This window comes from Pagrus pagrus (genome assembly GCF_965226575.1).
Source record: "Pagrus pagrus genome assembly, chromosome: 7".
Lineage (NCBI taxonomy): Eukaryota > Metazoa > Chordata > Actinopteri > Spariformes > Sparidae > Pagrus > Pagrus pagrus.
In genome coordinates, this window is record NC_140191.1 from 14,749,890 (window position 1) to 14,768,504 (window position 18,615).

General features: G+C 41.5%; 3 protein-coding genes across 3 annotated transcripts; 1 reads left to right on the forward strand and 2 right to left on the reverse strand.

Annotated features, from left to right (window-relative positions):
* Positions 1–30: 30 nt before the first annotated feature.
* On the reverse strand, positions 31–8,424 carry znf687a (zinc finger protein 687a). The gene is made up of 11 exons (XM_084356835.1): positions 8,352–8,424; positions 5,933–7,873; positions 5,336–5,591; positions 5,045–5,226; positions 4,754–4,938; positions 4,480–4,656; positions 4,236–4,398; positions 3,896–4,132; positions 3,690–3,802; positions 2,949–3,051; positions 31–2,635 (listed from the first exon to the last, which is right to left on the reverse strand). Exons 2-11 carry the CDS (start codon positions 7,850–7,852, stop codon positions 2,030–2,032), a joined length of 3,942 nt encoding a protein of 1,313 aa, XP_084212961.1. The 5' UTR covers positions 7,853–7,873; positions 8,352–8,424; the 3' UTR covers positions 31–2,029.
* A 731-nt stretch (positions 8,425–9,155) lies between these two features.
* LOC311259572 (26S proteasome non-ATPase regulatory subunit 4-like) lies at positions 9,156–14,738 on the reverse strand. The gene is made up of 10 exons (XM_084356803.1): positions 14,655–14,738; positions 13,135–13,275; positions 12,934–13,048; positions 12,414–12,500; positions 11,536–11,604; positions 11,170–11,385; positions 10,861–10,969; positions 10,627–10,764; positions 9,731–9,786; positions 9,156–9,633 (listed from the first exon to the last, which is right to left on the reverse strand). The coding sequence occupies exons 1-10, from the start codon at positions 14,678–14,680 to the stop codon at positions 9,463–9,465; spliced, it is 1,128 nt and encodes a 375-aa protein (XP_084212929.1). The 5' UTR covers positions 14,681–14,738; the 3' UTR covers positions 9,156–9,462.
* A 1,262-nt stretch (positions 14,739–16,000) lies between these two features.
* Positions 16,001–17,610, forward strand: LOC311260117 (serum amyloid P-component-like; the record flags this gene model as incomplete). Its single annotated transcript, XM_084357629.1, has 4 exons — positions 16,001–16,072; positions 16,698–16,755; positions 16,923–17,025; positions 17,100–17,610. The coding sequence occupies exons 2-4, from the start codon at positions 16,698–16,700 to the stop codon at positions 17,608–17,610; spliced, it is 672 nt and encodes a 223-aa protein (XP_084213755.1). The 5' UTR covers positions 16,001–16,072.
* Between the last annotated feature and the right edge of the window lie 1,005 nt (positions 17,611–18,615).

Below are 18,615 nucleotides of genomic sequence, written 5' to 3' on the forward strand. Positions count from 1 at the left end.
GTTGAGGTTGTTTTTAAAGAAAAAAACAGGTTAAAGAAGACAATGTGCCATTTTTTATTTATCTTTTTATATAAACATTTGGTTAGAAATGGTCTTGTCAACAGAACAACGTGTTAAAGCATTGGATTATCTCCTGAGAAAATAAACACAAGCGTGAAAAGGTCACTGATGAGTACAGCACATTAAGGGAACAGTTCTGTTTAATTCTTCTAAAATTCATTCAGATGCATGAATACTAGCTCTCAGTCTGTGGATTTTAGACCTCTATATATCAACAATTCTGTCACACTGTTCTGCTTTTTCACTTTCATGTCCTTCTGTGTTGAGGCCAAGTCAACACCTGTCCAACAATAACCTGATCTGTGCCGACAGTGACTGAAGAAAAGTTGAAAATATGTGTAACATCTCCTCATATACTCACGAAAGCATTCGGAATCGACATGATCACATACATACTGATCTTTTAACATTAATCATTTATTAAAAAAAAAAAAAGCCAGCGTGAAAAAGCCATAATACATAATTTTACTTTTATATCTTGCACACAGAGAAGGAATAAATCCGTTAATCTGATGTAAATACAGTACATTCCACGTAAAAAGCTGTTAAACGTTAATTTTAGTTTCACTCTACTACGACTTGTGTACACTTTGGATTATTGCTCACCATTTCCCAAAGCATAGTTTGAGTTTTTAGATTGTGTTCCTATCTTTCACCAAGCACAATATAAATACAAGACAGGTCATCGATGACATTTTAAAAAGGACACATTCACATCAGCTGCAATTGCAATATGAGTCACGGCCATTTTAGTGGGAATGGTAATTTTTGTATTTTCTTTTCCCTGAAAAAATATAAATCCATGATGATGTGATTTTTTTTTTCTTTCCACCAATTTTCCACATTAAAGTGTGCTTACAGGTGAACAGGACTTCTACTGCATAGGTGAAAAAGTAGTATAACGTCTTTTGTGGCTACAGAGGAAGCTGCATGTAATCTGATAAATGCCTCCAGTGATGTCCCTCAGTAGCTAAGTTGCATTGTGGGTAATGAAGGCGCTATGTTTTGAAAAGCAGTCCACTGGTCTAGAACTGCACTTCTATAGCACTGTTTGACTCATTGTGGACAGTTTAAAAACAAATAGATAGAGATATCACCTTTTTTATTCCAATTATTCTTCTTCCTTCTCAAAACCAGTGCCTACATTACCCAGAGTGCAACTTAGCCACTGAATGACATCACATCAAACAAATTAAGTGGGTATTTTTTTAAAGTTAGTCTTTTTAAGTTAAAAAGAACGTGATTTCCTTCATGTAAGTATCCTTCTATTGCAGCTCAGCAGGGGAACATGAAAATAAACTGTGATGGGTGATCCATCTGTAAGTTCAAGTCTAAATTCATTGAAATGTGTAGAAGCAGTCATCGCCTACAATTAAAGTTAGGAATTAATCTAAGATGTTATTGTATGTTTTTGAAAATGGCTGGCAATAAGTTCATGGTACACACACTAAATAGTAACTGAGCTAACATATTCCAAATCAACGCCATGATTCTCTAAAAAAAAATTTAAAAAATGAAAAGGACTTTACAGAAAAACACCCAGGGTGCTGTTCCAAGAAATCTCCTCAGTAGGATGAAACATTCTGTCGCTGTCCATCAACAACAGCCATCGTGATCACAGTGGTATCTGGTTCTCATATTCACATTCTCTACAGGCACATTATTATGTGGATGTGGTCACAGCAGTGAACTAGTCAGACTATCTGTTCACAGACAAAGAAGTAGCTAAAACATCATTAGCATCATCACTGAACACAAACACGACATTAGATCCTGAGAGTCAGAAGTAGAAGGTTAAGGCTGATTTCACCATGAGAATCACATTTGATTTACTTTTCTACAATCTATTCACATAAAAACTCTGTTCCGCCAGTCTTTGGTTTAATTAGTGCATAGGTGTGACGATAAACAAGGCACTTCTTTCTTTTATCACCTACCCACACTGCTCCCTCACCACGTATTTGGTGTCTCAGGTCGTTTTTCCTGCGTTCCTAGCGATGATAAAAGCCATGCCGTGAGTTCTGAAGTGTGTATTCAGATCTGACGCCTTTTCAAATTTTTTGCGGCACACCTTACAGGCCAGTTTGCCCTCCTCCTCCGTCCCCTGAGAGGAGGGTGATCCTGGTGCAGAATCGTCCAGAGAGTTCTTGTCATCATGGTTCCTGTTGTTACCAATGGAGGGTGCTGGCACACTGAGGGACTGCTGGCTGTCAGTGAATGCGTTTCTCACTTTGTGGGTGATGAAGCGATGGCGTGACAGGGAGGAGGTGGATGTGAAGCAGGCGCCGCACTGTAGACACTGCTGACCGCCGCCCTCTGTCGCTCCCCGCCGGTGCTGGATGATGTGCTCCAGGAACGACGCCTGGTCCTCTGTGGTGAAGCCGCAGGGGGCGCAGCGGAACCCAGACTCAGGAGCAGAGTAAGGGGCAGGAGCTGAGGAGGAGGACTTCTTCACTGGACTCACCCCGTCTATGGACTCTTCATCCTGCTCCATCTTCACTGCTCCTCTTCGTCTCGGGCGAGCCCCCAAACTGCTGTCTTGTTCTGAGGAGCTGTCGGCCTCATCTCTGCCTCCCTGTGACCAGAGAATATCTGTGTTGACGTCATCTTAGTATAAAGTAGAGATGCAAATTTTAAGCAGATTCTTTGATTGATAGTCGACTGCCTTAACAATCAATTATCTGTTCATCATTAATAGTATATTAAATATGGGTTAGGTTAGGTAAGTATGTGTAACTTGTAACAAGATACTTTCTGATGTATTTGTGCACATTTCAGGTTTCAATTCTTGACAATAATTAAATCGACTACTGATTCCTCATCACCATTCCCAGAATAAAGTGTTTCCTGTTTGGCTTCTTAAAAGAAATACATACACAGTGTCTTACCATCAGTGTGTCCTGGCTTTCGGTGTCCACGCTGTGTCTCAGCTGAATGTGCCTCTCCAACATCGCTCTGCTGCTGAACGTTTTCTTACTCTCACTGCAGAACCTACACACACATACACACACAACTTATATTCACAAAAACACTGGTCTGATTTAGTGATTGCAGTGAAGGTTTGAGTGGGCATCCTATTAACATCACTAACATCAAGAATCATAGTTACACCTGCAGACTTATCAAGAGTTTGCAGCAGAGGTTGAACAATTGTCTGACTTTACAGGCTTTTATAGGCTTTTTAGCTGCAGTCTGCCCTACAGCTGTCAACACGTATTCTAAACTGCAACAAAAAAAAAGAAGCAATAAATAAATAAATAATAAATAATAATAAAATAAAAACACTGTCGTGACACATTTTACCTTCATAAAATAATTGCAGTTCTTGTGAACTGGACATTACACTTAGTCATATGTGCAGCTACTACACAAGTAGTCCTATCTCTTGTTGTATTGGTTTGCCCTCCTATGGACATAATGTGTTTACAGGAGGGAATGATTGAGCGTCGTTTTGGCCTATTTCGACAGCCCTAGTCTGTGCTGAATTTTTATTGTTTACTCCCCGTTACGTCTACAGCCACAGTATACTGATTTTGTGGCATACTTACATAAAATCAGTGATCAGTGTTTCAACTTTTGGACAAAGTGCCAACAAAGTCAACTGATAAGGATAAAGATGCAGAACTCACTGGCAGCGAAAGCCACGATTTGTGCCTTTGTGTTTGTCTCTGATGTGACGTCTCAGACTGGAGGTGGTCGTGAAGGAGCTCTCACACTTGTTACAAGGAAACTTCTTCAGAGTCTGCAAGACACAAGCACAAAAACATTTACAGCCGCATTAAAAAGTCAATTTAGTCAGATTATACATTGTAGGCGGACAGGTGCACTTCCAGACCTTGCCATGTTGCTCAGCCATATGATGGATGTAGTCTTCCCGCTCTGCGTAGCGTGCGTGGCAAGGCGCACACTTCCAACCTGAGGGAGCCTTTATGCTTTCTGTCTTCACTTTCTCTTCTTTACCTTCATCCATCCGTTCCTCCCCATCTGAGCTCTCCAACTTCAATGAAGGACGTGAACGAGAGGCGGCAGCTGGAGGTGAAGGCAACGCTTGTAACACTGAAGTCTTATGTGTCTGAGGAACAGAGAGAACAGGGTAAAACATATAGAAAGAGGGGAAATAAGTGGCATCATAAGGCAGATATTCAATATTAAACATGGTATGAGCAGTCATATACCTTGAAATGGTCCAGTAGTGAATTCCTTTGCGAAAATAACTTGGTGCACTCTGAGCATTTAAACACATGCACCTTCTGATTGGTTAAATGAGTGTCAAAGTGGATGTGCAGCAGAGACTTGTTCGTAAAAACTGTGTCACACATCACACATTTATAGATCGACCTGTAGAGGGATAAAAACTTGGTCAGTTGAATAAAGGAATACAGATACATCACAGATGTGTGTGTATATATAGATACATACATGGTCTGTCCATCAGTGAGCGTTGGATGTTGGGCACTGATGTGGTTCTGTATGCTGGGAGCAGACTTGAAAGCCATGGGGCAACTGGGGCATTTGTGGAACATATCACAGTGAGCCTGCTGGATGTGAGACTTGACTGAGTTCAGTCCTCCAAACACCACCAGGCAACTGGAACACCTGCAGAGAGAAAGATATGTTAAAAGAGAAGTGAAACATGGGAAACATTGAGTATAATTTTGTTTAACCGAACACCAACATGAAGAAGACATCACACCTGTATCCGATGCGCCGTGCAAAGTGCAAACAGGTCTCATCCAGATGTGTCTGAAACCGCGGCGGCTCGGCCGTGCCACCACACTCCGGGCAGACATGTGGCGGGACGCCTTGGTGTATGCGTTGATGAGCTGCTGCACTGCAGCTGTTTGACAGGAGCATGGGCGGAGAACACTCTGTGCATGACTGGAGAATAACAGAAGAAAAAAGGAACAGAATTAAAATGGAGTTCATATCTATATCACTGGAAGACAAATGTCTTGCTCTTCTCCCTCGCGCTCAAAAGACTCACAGTGGTTTGTGCTGGTTTGATTTCTTGGAAATGCTCAGCCACCTCTTCTTTGCTGCTGAACTGAGCCTGACACTCGGGACATTTATTACTGTTGTACTGCAACGACTCTGCTTTCTTGTTGGATGTTGCTTTATGTGGCTGGGGTGTTGGGTTTGTAGCAGCCTGGCCTAAAAGGGATGATCCTAAAGAGGACGACAAAAGGGATGGAGGAATGAATGAGGAATATAGAACAACAGACAGGAATTACATCTGAAAAACGCTCAATTAACAACAGAAACAATGTTCACCAACCAGCTGCTGCAGATTCCTTCTGGCCAATCATCTGCTCCAAAGGTACAGGTTTCATGACCAGGTGTGAGCACTGCATGATCAGGCCCTTCTCCTTGTGCTCCCTGGCATGTAAAAGCAGGCTGCACTTGTTGAAGAAGGCCAGCCGCTTGGCGCAGTGATTACAGGTCACCTCGATCCTCAGCGAGCGCCGAGCGTAGTGCCGTGCCAAACTCTGCTCCAGGGCGAAGGCGTCACCGCACTCCAAACAGCGGTAACCCTGCAGGGGGTCAAACATCCATCTTAGATACTGATACATTCATATGAAATCGAGCTATGTAATACAATGCTGTGAGCCTGTCATGAAATTATGATTAACAAGACCGTATTCAAACACCTTTTTGTTCATCCAGTCAAAAAACATAATATTCAATTAACTATGGTACATTAAAAAGGAAAAAAAACGCAAATCCTCACAATTGGGCGGCTAGACGCAGTAGATGTTTGGCATTTTTCGCATGAAAAATTATGATTTATCCAAATTCAAAATAGCAGCTAAATGTAATTAATTTTAATGTCAGTTAACTAATTGTTTCTGCCCTGTACACAATAACAGATTACCTGTGCAGGTAGAGGGAGGCCCCACTCTGCAGGAAGAGGTGAGCTCAGATCTGGTTTATAGCAGGGCAGCAGGTTCTTATTGTTGAGGATCTTGTTGAAAGCTTCCACCAGGTTGGTCTGACTCTTGGATATGATTGCCCCCGTGCTGTTAACTATGGAGGCCGGCCTGCTGCTGCCTTGAGGATGGAGCAGAGGTGACGGTGCAGGAAGCGTCAGACTTTTTGGGCCCAGGCTGCGAGGGTTCATCCCGCCCATGCCAGCTCTGGGAGACGAGACGGTGATGGAAGGCAGCGCTGCAGATTTGGTGATGCTAACAGCTGTGGGGGAAACTTTCGGCTTGGTGTCCACTGCGGTTTTGTCTCTGACTGTACGGGCACCTTCCTTGAGCATCGCCATGGCAGGGATCTGAGATTGCTGTGGTAACTCCCTCTTGGATCTTGTGTTATGGAGTTCTGGCGAAGGCTTTGAACTAATCACACCCTTGGTAGTGGTTCTTCCACCTCTTTTAGATGCAACACCCTTAACAGTCCTTGTGATGCTGCCTTTCTGCATTTTGATTTTAACTTTGAGGGGACGCAGTGGAGGTGAAACTTTCTCTGCAGCTCCATCAGACACAGGAGCCTCAGTGCCAGCACCGCAGCTCTCCTTTTTTACATTTCCTCCATCTTCAGTCACCTTCTCACTCAGCTCCTCAGAGTCAGCTGGCCTGTCTTCTTCTCTGGGCCCACTTCCCATGAGCTCCTCCTTGTGGCTTACAGACAGATCTGAAGTCTGGGCAAAATCAGGGCTCCTTTTGTGGACTAAAAGGCCTGTCTCACTGGGCGGTGGACTCTCAGGTGAGTCCCTCTCATCAATCACATGCTCTGGGTATTTCTCCTCTTTGACTGATGCAGAGTCCATACTGACAGAGGGCTTGCAGTGCAGCTGTGGAGCTTTGGAAGGAGAACTCTGGGTATTAGGCGATCTCTCGTCCTCAGGTTGAGGTTTAGGTTTTTCATGTGCCATGGAGGAGAGATGAGAATGATCAGAAACAAGGCAAGAAGAGGTTTCAGGAGACCCGAACATCTCAGGGCGCCTTACTTTTGCTCTGCGTTTAAATTGGGGAGGGGAGGACATCACAGATTCTGGGCTCTCCTGGATCACCAGGTCTGGCTCTGAGTCATCGTCATCTGAGTGCATAACACGCTTAATTCCAGCCTTGATGCTACCGTTTTGTGGCAAAGGGGATGATGGATTACTGGGGAGATGAGTTTCCTCCAGAGGAGAACGAGGAGAAAGGTGAGGGCTGACAGAGTGTGGTGAGGGAGGAGTTGAGGGGTTGGGACCGGCACTAGGTGAAGACTGAGGGTAGAGGAGGGGCTTCAAAGTGTTTATGACATCTGTCGTTTGCTGGGCCGATCCAACCTCAGCTCCTTTATCGTCCTCATTCAGTGTGGACCTCAGTGGTGAACGACGAGGCCATGGCTCTGCGTCGGACTGTCCCTGATCCCTAGGAACAGATCCCTCGATGCCATTGGCAATCTGGGGCTCCACAGAGGCATCAGCAGGCGTTTTGGGGCCAAGCTGTGATGTGAGGTCACCAAACTTGACCTGAACCTGAGAGTTTAAGCCACTGCTTGAAGGATTGTCTGTTTTATCCCTGTTAGATTTCTCTTCCTCCTCCTCCTCCTCCTCCTCCTCGAAAGACTCAGACCGCACTGTGTTCTTTACAATAACACTGACCACAGGGGGGTCACTATGTAAAGCAGGAGGGCAGGGAAAGCATGAAGGAGATCCACTCTCTGTCATCTCATCTGCATTAGCCCCCGCCTCATCTCGTTCCTCCTCTGGACTTGACTGAATAGCTTCTTTGGCATCAATGTCAGGAATGTCAAAAGCTGCCAGCAAGTCATCAAAGTCTGGGGTCTTCATGTCCCCCATGGCCAGCACAAGGCTCAAAACCTGTCGAGTCAGAACAGTTCATATGAGGTTAATTTAATGTCTACACGTTGACTCAGCCTGACTATGAAAGGTAAACCGGAATGTCTGGTTGAAATAAAAATGTGACAGCTGGTATCAAAGCAGGGACGAGTTTGGTTAAAACAAAACGTTAATAGGTGCTCCAGACTTTACTGCTGAAAATAAACAAGTCTAAAGAAACAGCAACAGTATGATAAAGCTGCTGTTTAGCGTCTCAAACTCAACTGTCATGTTGCAACAAGTGGCTCCTTCTGCTAACAGCTAGCTACACCTTAGCATTTAGCTGCTAGCTGGCCTTGCTAACGTCAACCGGCCAACTTTAGTGGTAGTCAAAATCTAGAATTGGCTACATCACTGTAGCACTTAGCTACTGTGGTCATAACAAACTACATTTTATGCATGTTGTGTTTGCAGTAGCACACGTTAACATTCGCTCACGCTTGTATTTAATTTGAATTACCTGCTAGTAGGCGAAGTTGGTTCCTGACTTCCCTCTCGGACGCATAAGATCTACGTCATCAAGTCATGCGACGACTTCCCGGAAGCCTGCGAAATGTTTCCAGTTTCCAGTGATGTAAACTAAATTAAAAAACTAAATCTTTTAGGCATTAAGTTTAGAAAGATTTAAATAATTTGTGATATATTTTTAACTACATTTTAAAATATGATTTTGGTTTTATACGTTACAGTAACACAAAGTTACTAGTGATGGAGAGTGATGTTTACTCAACCTCCTGATAACACGGGAATGTAAACATCTGTGTTATCAGCCAAAGGTCTTTGTCAACATGTCTGTCCCCAAAGTTATGTTAACTTGTATTCATGTTTTGTTCAACATCCAGCAACTAGAATGTTTCTCAGTAAAGTGTATACCTCCACCAAGGCCCAGGAGACCCCTTTATCTGCATAAAATCGTCATCAAGATCCATGCATTACTCCCTGAGAAATTAACAAAAATGTACAAAAAAAACATCCTATCTCACAACACTAAAGAAACCGAGAAGAAATCCTGGATCTGTCCCTTTATCAGGATCCACACCAAAAGTTAATGGGTCTGTTCTAGGCCGAGACCCAGCCTCCATCCAATACATAACCTCCTTGGTGGAGGTAATAATTATATTCTTGAAATGCAAGTTTATCTGTGCACTAGATATGCCACTTGCTGTGCATTACCAGTGAAAGTTTGTAGATTTAAATGCAATATCCATTGATATTTTGGAGAACAATTTAACAACAAAAGTGTAAATAAGTTTCCAGCATCCAATAGAGTATCACCTTGTGTTCTGTAAATTTATTGAGGAAATCTGTTATTGAGTAGTTATATTACAAAAGATTCAAAAGTAAGCATATCTGCTTGACACAAAAAAATTAAATCAGAATAGGCCTTTATCCTAATGTTGAAAAAAAAAAGGCAAAAGTTGTTTACAGTTAACATAACATAAACAAAAAGATAAACAAAATGGAACCTGTATGGAGGAGAGTGATAACATTACTGTGAATAACACATGCAGTGCAATTCTCAGGTCTTTTTTATTTAACATATATTATCATAAGATCCTCTCTTTGGATGTTCATTTCTTTTTCTCCTCATCCTTCTTGGCGTCTGGTTTCGAGCCCGTCTGGGAAGCCAGAGAGCCCATGGCGTTGCGGATAGCCTCATTGTTAGGGTCGACTCCTGGAAGGTTTTCAAGGACGCTCTGGAGGAAATCTGAGTCCTGCATAACATCGTAGTCCTCTTCATCCTGGACACAGAAAATGACATGTTGTAACTCATGTTTACCAAGCAATTTTTGATCTGATGAAAATGACAAGTGAGAACTAATGAAGGCTTGTGCATACCTTAGTCTTACTGGAGTCCAAGTCAGCTCCTGTGTCCATGTCCTCAGCACCAAAGTCTGCAGGAAAATGGAGCACATGTTTGAACAAGGAAAATGGGGTGGATGGACAACTGGTTATTTTTTTAACCTGGTCAACAGTTTATGTCCCTGAATGTGCGGTTGTTCAAAAAACTAACATATTCAACAGTTGAAATTAAAACACATCCTTTCAGTCCCATCTAATATGTCATTATTTATTAAAAGTGATGCAGAACTGGTTGGATTTTTTAAAGAATGAAGAACAATTCTATGCTTGTACTACAAATGGGCTGCAAACAAGTAAAACTGCTCCTGACAACTGTTTTTTGTTTCCCAGGCTCCATCAAGCATAATAAATTGTATTGGAGTGCCAATACAAACAAACCAATAACCCCAATGTCAGTCCATCCAGGTAATTATTATCCAACATAGCAGTTAGATATTCAGACCTCTACAAATCACTCAAACCCACAGTGATAAAAGGCAAATGTGCTCAAAATTCTGGAGTTTGTGGCTTATTTTAGACTTGAGAATACAAATAATACGAGTAAAACACAACAGAATACTTCTAAACTGAAGCCACAAAAACTGGTTCTTCTGCTGCTAATATGCCTTAAATCACCAGCCAGCAAAGTAAATAAGGTAACTGTGTGAAAAATAACTTAATAACTTAAAGAAACTTCATTTTCTGCTGACCTCGACCTGCTGAAAGCAGAATTTACTGTTAAGTGCAAGAGTGTGAAGATCTTTCTGTACTTTAAATTAATTCTGCTGTGTATTTTCTATCATTGGTGTGATGCATTCCCATGCATTCCCATCTTCTACAGTTATCAGTTCTCTGGTCACAGAAAATCATAAAACTCTAAATCCATGTTTAACCTGCTCCAGCTCCCTGCATGGACATCTGCAGAGCGTAGGCGATCTGTTCATCCTCTGTCATGCGGCTGAAGTCTGGTAGAGCAGGTGTGGATGCGTCTGTAATGGGAACAGACATCTTCAACAGGGCATCCTCAGACTCTGCAACAGAAAGAGAGAAAGATATGATGTGTGAACACACTCAAGGTGGGACCTATAAAGTGTTTACTGAAGGAAGATGGACAGAAGTGTTCTCACCATCTGCAGCAGGGGAGGAAATGCCAGCTTCAGCAGCTGATGCAACAGCGGCTCTGCGAGCTTCATCCTCCTGTCGTTGTCTCTGCTCCTCCATAGACACTCGCAGAGCCTAGAGAGAAGAGCAAGACAAATAATCAAATCATATCAAATTGACAGCCTTGCATTACTCTACATAATTAACAACATTAGGGCACATACCATGACAGCCCAGAAATATATAATAACAGAAAAAAAAGACAACAAAATGTGCTATAGAAACCTAGCCAGAAACATACCACTGTGAACTATCATCTTTCCCTGCTCTCTTACCAAGGCCAGCTCGGGGTCTGCGCTGGGATCGACTCCAAACTCAAAGTCACTGGCACCCAGGCCCAACACTGCACCTCCCTCTCCTGCCAGGATGGGTGAGGACAGCAGGGCATCAGCCAGACTGGGGCCGGGAGGCACTGTGACCAGGTGGGAGCCTGCACCCTCTTTGCCATTCAGTGTGTTGATGAAGGCAGTCAGCTTCTCTGTGTTCATCTCCTGCAGGGGTGAGAAAGAGTGAGGGTAAACATGTGGACCAGACAACAGCATAGAGAGGGCAAAAAGATGCACAATAGCATATTAGATATTCAAGAGGTTGAGTGTGTGTGTGTGTGTGTGTGTGTGTGTGTAATTTTGATGTGAAAATACCTCCTCTCCAAAGTTAATGACATCCACGTTGACCTTTTCCTTCTTTAGACGCTTTGCCATTTTGACCAGCTGGAGGAAAACAAAAATACTTCAGTCGACACAAAAACAGCATGTTTTATCACGTTTGATCGCCTGAGTAAAATATCAGTATCCTGAAGCCAGTTTATCCCACAAACATGAACAGGCTGCTGTTTAATAAAAAAGGATTACAATGCTGGATAACAACACTGAATAAACAAAGAACAGCTTTTTTAACATCAGCCCGTGTTCAAGACTCGAAGATTTTCTGGACTTTACACAGCAACGTTATTATCCAGACTACTTCATCCTCCTTTGTGAAGGAGGCGTCAGCTGTCTGCACATTTCCACGTATAATGTAATGGTACGAATTGCAGAAAAAACTTTATACTAGTAGTAAGTTGAGCTCAACTTTTTCAAAGATCTTGCCGTTTTCTGTTGATTTTGTCAATTCTTTATGTAACTCAGAGCAAAGACTTGGGTCAGTTGACATTTCTGCATTAGTGAGTCAATTCTTTAAATAAAGTGTGAATGCGTATGAGGTAATGCTGCTTTGGTGTAGACAGGCAGCAGTGTTCAAAGTGTGCTCAGTATATCTTCTCTGTTCAGAGTGTGATGAGAAGCATGCTTTTGCAAGAGGATGTCGACCATCCTGTCAAAAAAATACTGTACACATCATAAACAACATCAATACTGATGTTGTTTATGATGTGACACAACAGATCAACATCGGACCCCACTATTGGTTAAAGTCATCTTATTTACCAATAAGCCGATAGCAGTCACTATATTGGGGCATTACTAGTATTTACTGGGTAATAATAACCACTAACGTCATGCAAACAATTGACTTTGCTCACCTCTTTTTCGTTGTCCTCCACTGGGCTGCCAACAAATGCAATAATGCGCATCTTGTGGTTTTTGCCCTGTCTGTGCTTAAGCGCCAACTAGAGAAAGAAACATGACAAATGAATGTTTTTGTTTGATGACAAAATGCATTCATGTGACAAAAAGAACAGTAGATCTTTTTACCATAGACATTTTGGCATGTCGTAGCAAGAACAGCACAAGTGTAATTAATAACACACTATATATAATGGCTCAATTACAGTTAGGTGAGCCAGTTCCCATTAGGTATATGTTAATGTACAGTATCAAAAGAGAGAAAAAGCATTCAGAGTTGGGGTAAAACAAGTTTGCTCTCGTTTTGAATATGGAATTGTTTTTTTTATTTACAGTATTAACTTTAAAGACCTCTCCAGATATCCCAATGCTCCTAAAATTAATTCCACACATCACAACTCTTTTCCAGCCCCTCTTTTGGTTTCCTGCAAAAGGAGCAGGAGAAGACTCGCTGTTTCATGAAAGTCACAAACTCACATGTGCCACCCTGATGCCGGTGCAGAAGCTGATGTTTCCACGAGGCTGCACAGCATGCAGCTTGGACAGTATCCTGCCCGTGTCTGGAGTCAGCGTGGTCAGCACCTCACAGTTGCTGCATAGGCACATAACACAACTTTGTGTTATCACACTAACATATTTTAAATGTCAGGGCACTAATGCAAACACACTGCCTCTTACTTTGCCATGGTGATGAGGCCCACGTTGTTCTCAGGGTTGGTGCGGGTCTTGGAGTGACAAACAATATTAACAGCGTCCTGCTGGGCCTGCAGTCTGGTGGGCAGAAAGTCTCCATTGCGCATGTATTCACTGTTGTCCACACTAGGAAAAATTAACAACCGTGTTAACAATTACTAGTTCTAGGGACACAATTACACAAATTGGGTAAATATTGGTTGCTGGCACAGGTCAGTGTGGATAGTATGAGAATATATGAGTGCATCTCTAATGAGAATAGTGTATAACATATACACTCTTCAACATTAGTTTGGGGAAATTGGGATATGGGTGCATGTATGCATGTGCATTTCAAATGAAATGTGTCGCATTATTTTGGGGGACCAGAAATAATCAGATATGTCACAGAATGAACAATTAAGTAAAACAATAAAATATCCCAATACACCTAAATAATTTTAAGTAGTGTACAAGGGGTGGAAACAGGGTGCAAAACTAACATTTCAACCACTGGCCAAATGGCTAGTAATTGACTTTACCGGCCATTTTATAACATAATAGATGACAACTGTTTTATGGCTGTGAGTGAAGGATATCTACCAGCCACTTGCATATTTAACTAGCATTTAGCCGATGGCTGGTGCCAATTTTTGAACAATTAGTTAATTAATCAGTGAGTTGACTGACAGTAAAAATAATCATCAAGTGTACATGTTGTTTAATATTGTTGTAAATTGTATTTTTTTAGGATCCTAGACTGTTTGATGGACAACACAAGCAATACTAACACATCACTTCAGGCTATGAGATAAGCATGTTCACTATTTTCTGGCATTTAATTGGCACAATGAAATTAAATAACAACAAACATTCAATACATGAATGAAAATCAAAATCAAAATAACTGTTGTGGCCCCAGTGAACCAATACAACACCCCTGCAGCACTGCTACATATGAAAAACTCATCTCTTTTGACAAAACGGAAGGTTTTATATGTTGTTCTGAAGAAAACCAAAAAAAGGCAGCGTCTGTTTGATAACCAAACAACACGTTAGCTCTTTTTGTTTATGTCGGTCAAACAAAGGCAACAATAGATCCCACGATTTGCCTGTTCTGTCAATGACAGAAGGTTGGGGGTTTGTTAGCTAGCTAATGCTAACGCGTAATACAAAGCCATTATCCAACTTCAGCCGCACTCTTTACAATCAAGTCCTCTTAACGTAAGGCAGCAACACTACACTGATGAGCGTTGACCAACACATAGCTTGTTAAATGTCCACAACCGGACTACAAGTCGTTAGTTAGCTGTGTGCTGTCAGCTCCTGCAGGCTAACGTTTGGCTGTGGAGTGACTCAGGGAATAGCTCGAGCATCTTAAGCACAAAACAAAACAAGTCGCTAAACCTGCTCGAGTTTTTCAGACAAACGACGTCAAGAGACAAATATCCTTCTCAAATGATAGCTTGTTTTAAATACAGTTAGTCTTTTCTATTTCAACTTTAAACATTTTTCTAGTTCCTTACCAGACCATAGTACTTTCAAGCACCATCTTGATGTCTGTGGTTTGCTACGTCATCGCGGTGGTTTATGGGTAATGCAGTTTTTCTTTAAAAAAAAAAGAAGCTTCAAATTTCATACAATCCTCTGATAAGGATGATTAATAACTATTACAAATATGAGAGATGGAAGTAATAATAATAATAATAATAATAATAATAATAATAATAATAAACTTTTATTTATTTATATAGCATATTTAGTCCACAAAGTGCTTTGACAATCAAACAAAAGCAGGAAACTCAGGAATACAGAATAAACACTCAGTGAAGCCAAACACAAGGAAGTCTTGTCTAAGGTGAGCTAAAACATGAAGGCAGAACAGGAAATGTAAAAACACAAAAAGTCTATATGAGTTATTACAAGTAAAAGGAACAAAAGCGATAAAACGGACAAAAACACAGAGAAAGAAGAGAGAGAGACATAATAATAAGAAAAATAAATGCAACATACAAGTATAAAAACAATAGGGAAATTAGAAGACAGCATCACATCAAATAAATTAAGAACAGATAAAAGATTATGAGCAGTAAGAGGAATAAAGGACAATAAATAGATTAAAGAATCAAATAAAAGCAGTAAAGGACGGTATGAAAAAAGGAAAAAGACATCACATTAAAAACAGATAAATAGATAAAAGAGCAGTAATAGGAATGGAAGATGGAAAGATGAAAATTCAGTTAAAAAAGGTAGCACAAATTTAATGATAAAATGCTAAATGGATTGATAAACTATCAAGTGATTTAATATATTTAGAGTCAATTTTATTAAAATAAGTTGTAAAACAGTATTTTATTTTATTTCTTTTTTTTTCTGACCCAGTGGTGTCAGAAAAAAGACAGACTCATAAGACCAAGGGCTAAAACGAAAAAGGGATACCTTTTTGGGCCCTGGGGTGTGCAGACATAATGAAAAGCTTGGTTGGCAAACAACATTTAAAGACAGTATGTTGGTTCAATGAGAATAATAGGATACTTACTGGGAAGGGACACTGCCTAATAATACAGACAAGGGTTGGCTGATACACAAAGCCATTGTCCATCACTGATGGCTGACAGTTATCGGCCCTGTACCACTGTAGCAGAAAGCACAAGAACTAGTGTGCCCCCTCAGAGTTGTCATAAGGAAGGAGTTGTTGGTGTTTGTGACATGAGGGAAAACATTTTTTAATAACTTTGTTGCTGCTCAGTTTAGCTAGCCAGCTTGTTTCAAGCTGCTGGGGCTGACCCTGTATGCCCTTTCAGACCTCAACAGTCCTTTGCCTCCTTTATGTTTGAGTCCACAGTCCTCCATGATGAAAGCATATTTGTTCTATAAATACAAGTGGGACAATCAATCTGAACCTGGGACGTGCAGGACAAGAAGCTGACAGCCAGGCTACAAGGTAAAAGACACTTTATACACCTAAACAACTGTACTGTTTTTCAACCAGTTGCAACTAGATAGATGTATCCTCTTTATCTCTGTTTTTGAATCCAGCCTGAAGACACATTTTACTCATTGACCTTGCTGGCCCACTAATCTTTTAGTATGTTGTGGCGGTACTGGCAGTAAAATGCTTTCAAGCCAATCTACATACAAATATAAACAAAAAACATGTAAATTTAGAGGGGATGCCCGATGTCAGCTACTTGGACAACAAACCAATAAACAAATGCCCCTTCAGGGGATAATCAAACTGAAGGTGTGTAGGGGCTTGGTTTCAAGGGTTCAAGAATGAACACAGTTTCCCCCATTAGAATGACACGGGGCAGCGTCATTCTAGTGGTTTTGATTTTGAAAATCAGCGCAAAACAAAGAAAGATATCAAGTCTTAAACAATGGGGCTGCTACAATGTTGTCTTGAACTTTTAGTTTTTATAACCCTTGTTGTATATTGTTTTTCTGTGTTTTTTTTACTTAATGTTCCCTTGTACAGCATTTTGGTCAGATTAAGCTTTGTTTAAACTTTAATTAAATCAATTGTAGAACTGCTCAGATACTAAAATTGTGACTTTTTGAAATCTCAGATGGAGAAACTCTTACTTTTGATGGTGATGTTTGCAACATGCTGCGCCACACCAAAAGGTATATCAACTATTGTTGAATCTACAGAGTTTTGTGTACAAGCTTGTTTACTGAGTGGCATTTATGGCTAGAATATTTATGTTTGTTTTAATCACAAAACACTTATCTTTTCTTGCTCACTCTCCTCCTCTGAACACTGTTTTGGGTTTGATGTTCTACATGTGAAGATCTGTCAGGCAAAGTGTTCGTCTTTCCCAGAGAGAGTAACAGAGATCATGTGAAACTCCTGACATCTCAGAACAAATTCAGCTTTTTGACCACCTGTCTCAGGTAACTGCTAACCAGAAAGCTTGTTTGTGGTGATGTTTGAAGAAAAGTTCCTAACAGCTGGTGCATCTTATCAGATTCCAGACAGATCTCACCAGGAACTACGGGCTCTTCTCATTGGCTACTGCCACACACAGCAATGACTTTGTGCTCTTTAAGACCGGTTTACAAGGTGTGATCAAGGTGCACGCTAAGGATGGGGGCACAGACTTCTTGTCACTGTCATTTCCACCTGGCACCTGGCACTCTCTGTGTGCCACCTGGCGCTCTGACAATGGGTTGGCTCAGCTCTGGGTGGACGGCAAAGCGACCATCAAGAGATTCATCCAGACTGGTGCCATCACTGGAGCACCAATCACTATCCTGGGCCAAGAGCAGGACACCTACGGTGGGGGTTTCGATGCAAATCAATCCTTCATTGGTATGATTTCTAAAGTCCACGTGTGGAACTACGTCCTGACTGCCGCTGAGATCAAACGCTACATGGATGGACAACATATCACTCCAGGCAATGTGTTCAACTGGGGAAGCCTGGACTTTGAAATCACAGGGCAGGTTTTAGTGGAGGAAGAGTCTGAAGTGATGTAACAAACAGGGTGTGAGAAACTATATTAAGTTTCACCATATTAAGTAAATGTAATGTTGTCTAGACATTATTAAAATCTCTACAGAAACTTAAAAGATGCTAGTCCCCTTTTTTTCTGAACATACACAACTTTTCACAGCTATTAACCGAGTGGCAACCTCCAGGGCTGAAAAATGAAGCCAACGCACAAGTGTCAAAAACTGCAGTTCCTCAAATGGCCACTTGAGCCTGACAATCAACATTTGTGCCAAACCCCATAGACCCTCATATGAAAAAACCCAAGCAGATTGAACATGTTTGGTCTCTATAGCTTATTTCCCTGTTCATGACATTTGTACAGAGGTGAATACTGTTGGTCGCCTCACATCTAAGGTCTGTGTTGTGAGAGAAAATACCCTTCCACACCACCAGGGGGTAGTAGTTTGTATTTTTATTTCAAAAAATGAAACCAGAAAGACTTGACACAGCGGATAAACAAACCACTGTAATGATAAAGCAGCGCTGATATAGCTGCTCCTAATCGAATACAAACATCTGTTAAAAAGTTGCAAATGGCAGTGGGGAAGAGGCAAAGGTGAAAAATAAAGAGAAACCAGGCTAAAAGGGTGAAATCATGGATCTTCTTCCATTTCCTTTCTCGTGCACTGATTCGCTTAGTTGAACAACCTGAGTGATTCGAACACTGATTCTACACACTCACTTAGCTAAAAAGCCGTCAACAAGGGCCTTTAACGGCCGACTGGTACCAAAGATGCCAATGGTGTTAGAACACACTGCAACAACTAGAGCTACAAGATTCCCTGACTGACTGCCGACCCTCAGCCAGGTGTGTCAGGGTCCTTTTGGCTTAATGTTAGCCACTAGCTGTCAGCAACCAGACTTTGAACCACCTCAGCTCCACCCACGGTCCACCCCTTTGCCCATTTTTGTAATTACCCAGGAGTTAGGTTGGAGCCATCACACTGAGCCTCACAATAGCTCTTCAGAAACGTATAGGAGAGGTCGAG

Bases quoted from the DNA above. Each gene is read 5' to 3' on its own strand.
- LOC311259572 (XM_084356803.1), bottom strand. From the start codon at position 14,680: ATGGTGCTTGAAAGTACTATGGTCTG. The intron at 11,605-12,413 runs GTGAGCAAAGTC...GTTTTCCTCCAG, and splicing joins TGGAGGACAACGAAAAAGAG to CTGGTCAAAATGGCAAAGCG. The intron at 9,634-9,730 runs GTATGCACAAGC...TTCTGTGTCCAG, and splicing joins TGGACTCCAGTAAGACTAAG to GATGAAGAGGACTACGATGT.
- znf687a (XM_084356835.1), bottom strand. From the start codon at position 7,852: ATGGGGGACATGAAGACCCCAGACTTTGATGACTTGCTGGCAGCTTTT. The intron at 4,939-5,044 runs GTGAGTCTTTTG...GTTATTCTCCAG, and splicing joins TCAAACCAGCACAAACCACT to TCATGCACAGAGTGTTCTCC. The intron at 3,803-3,895 runs GTCTGGAAGTGC...TGTGTCTTGCAG, and splicing joins TGGCTGAGCAACATGGCAAG to ACTCTGAAGAAGTTTCCTTG.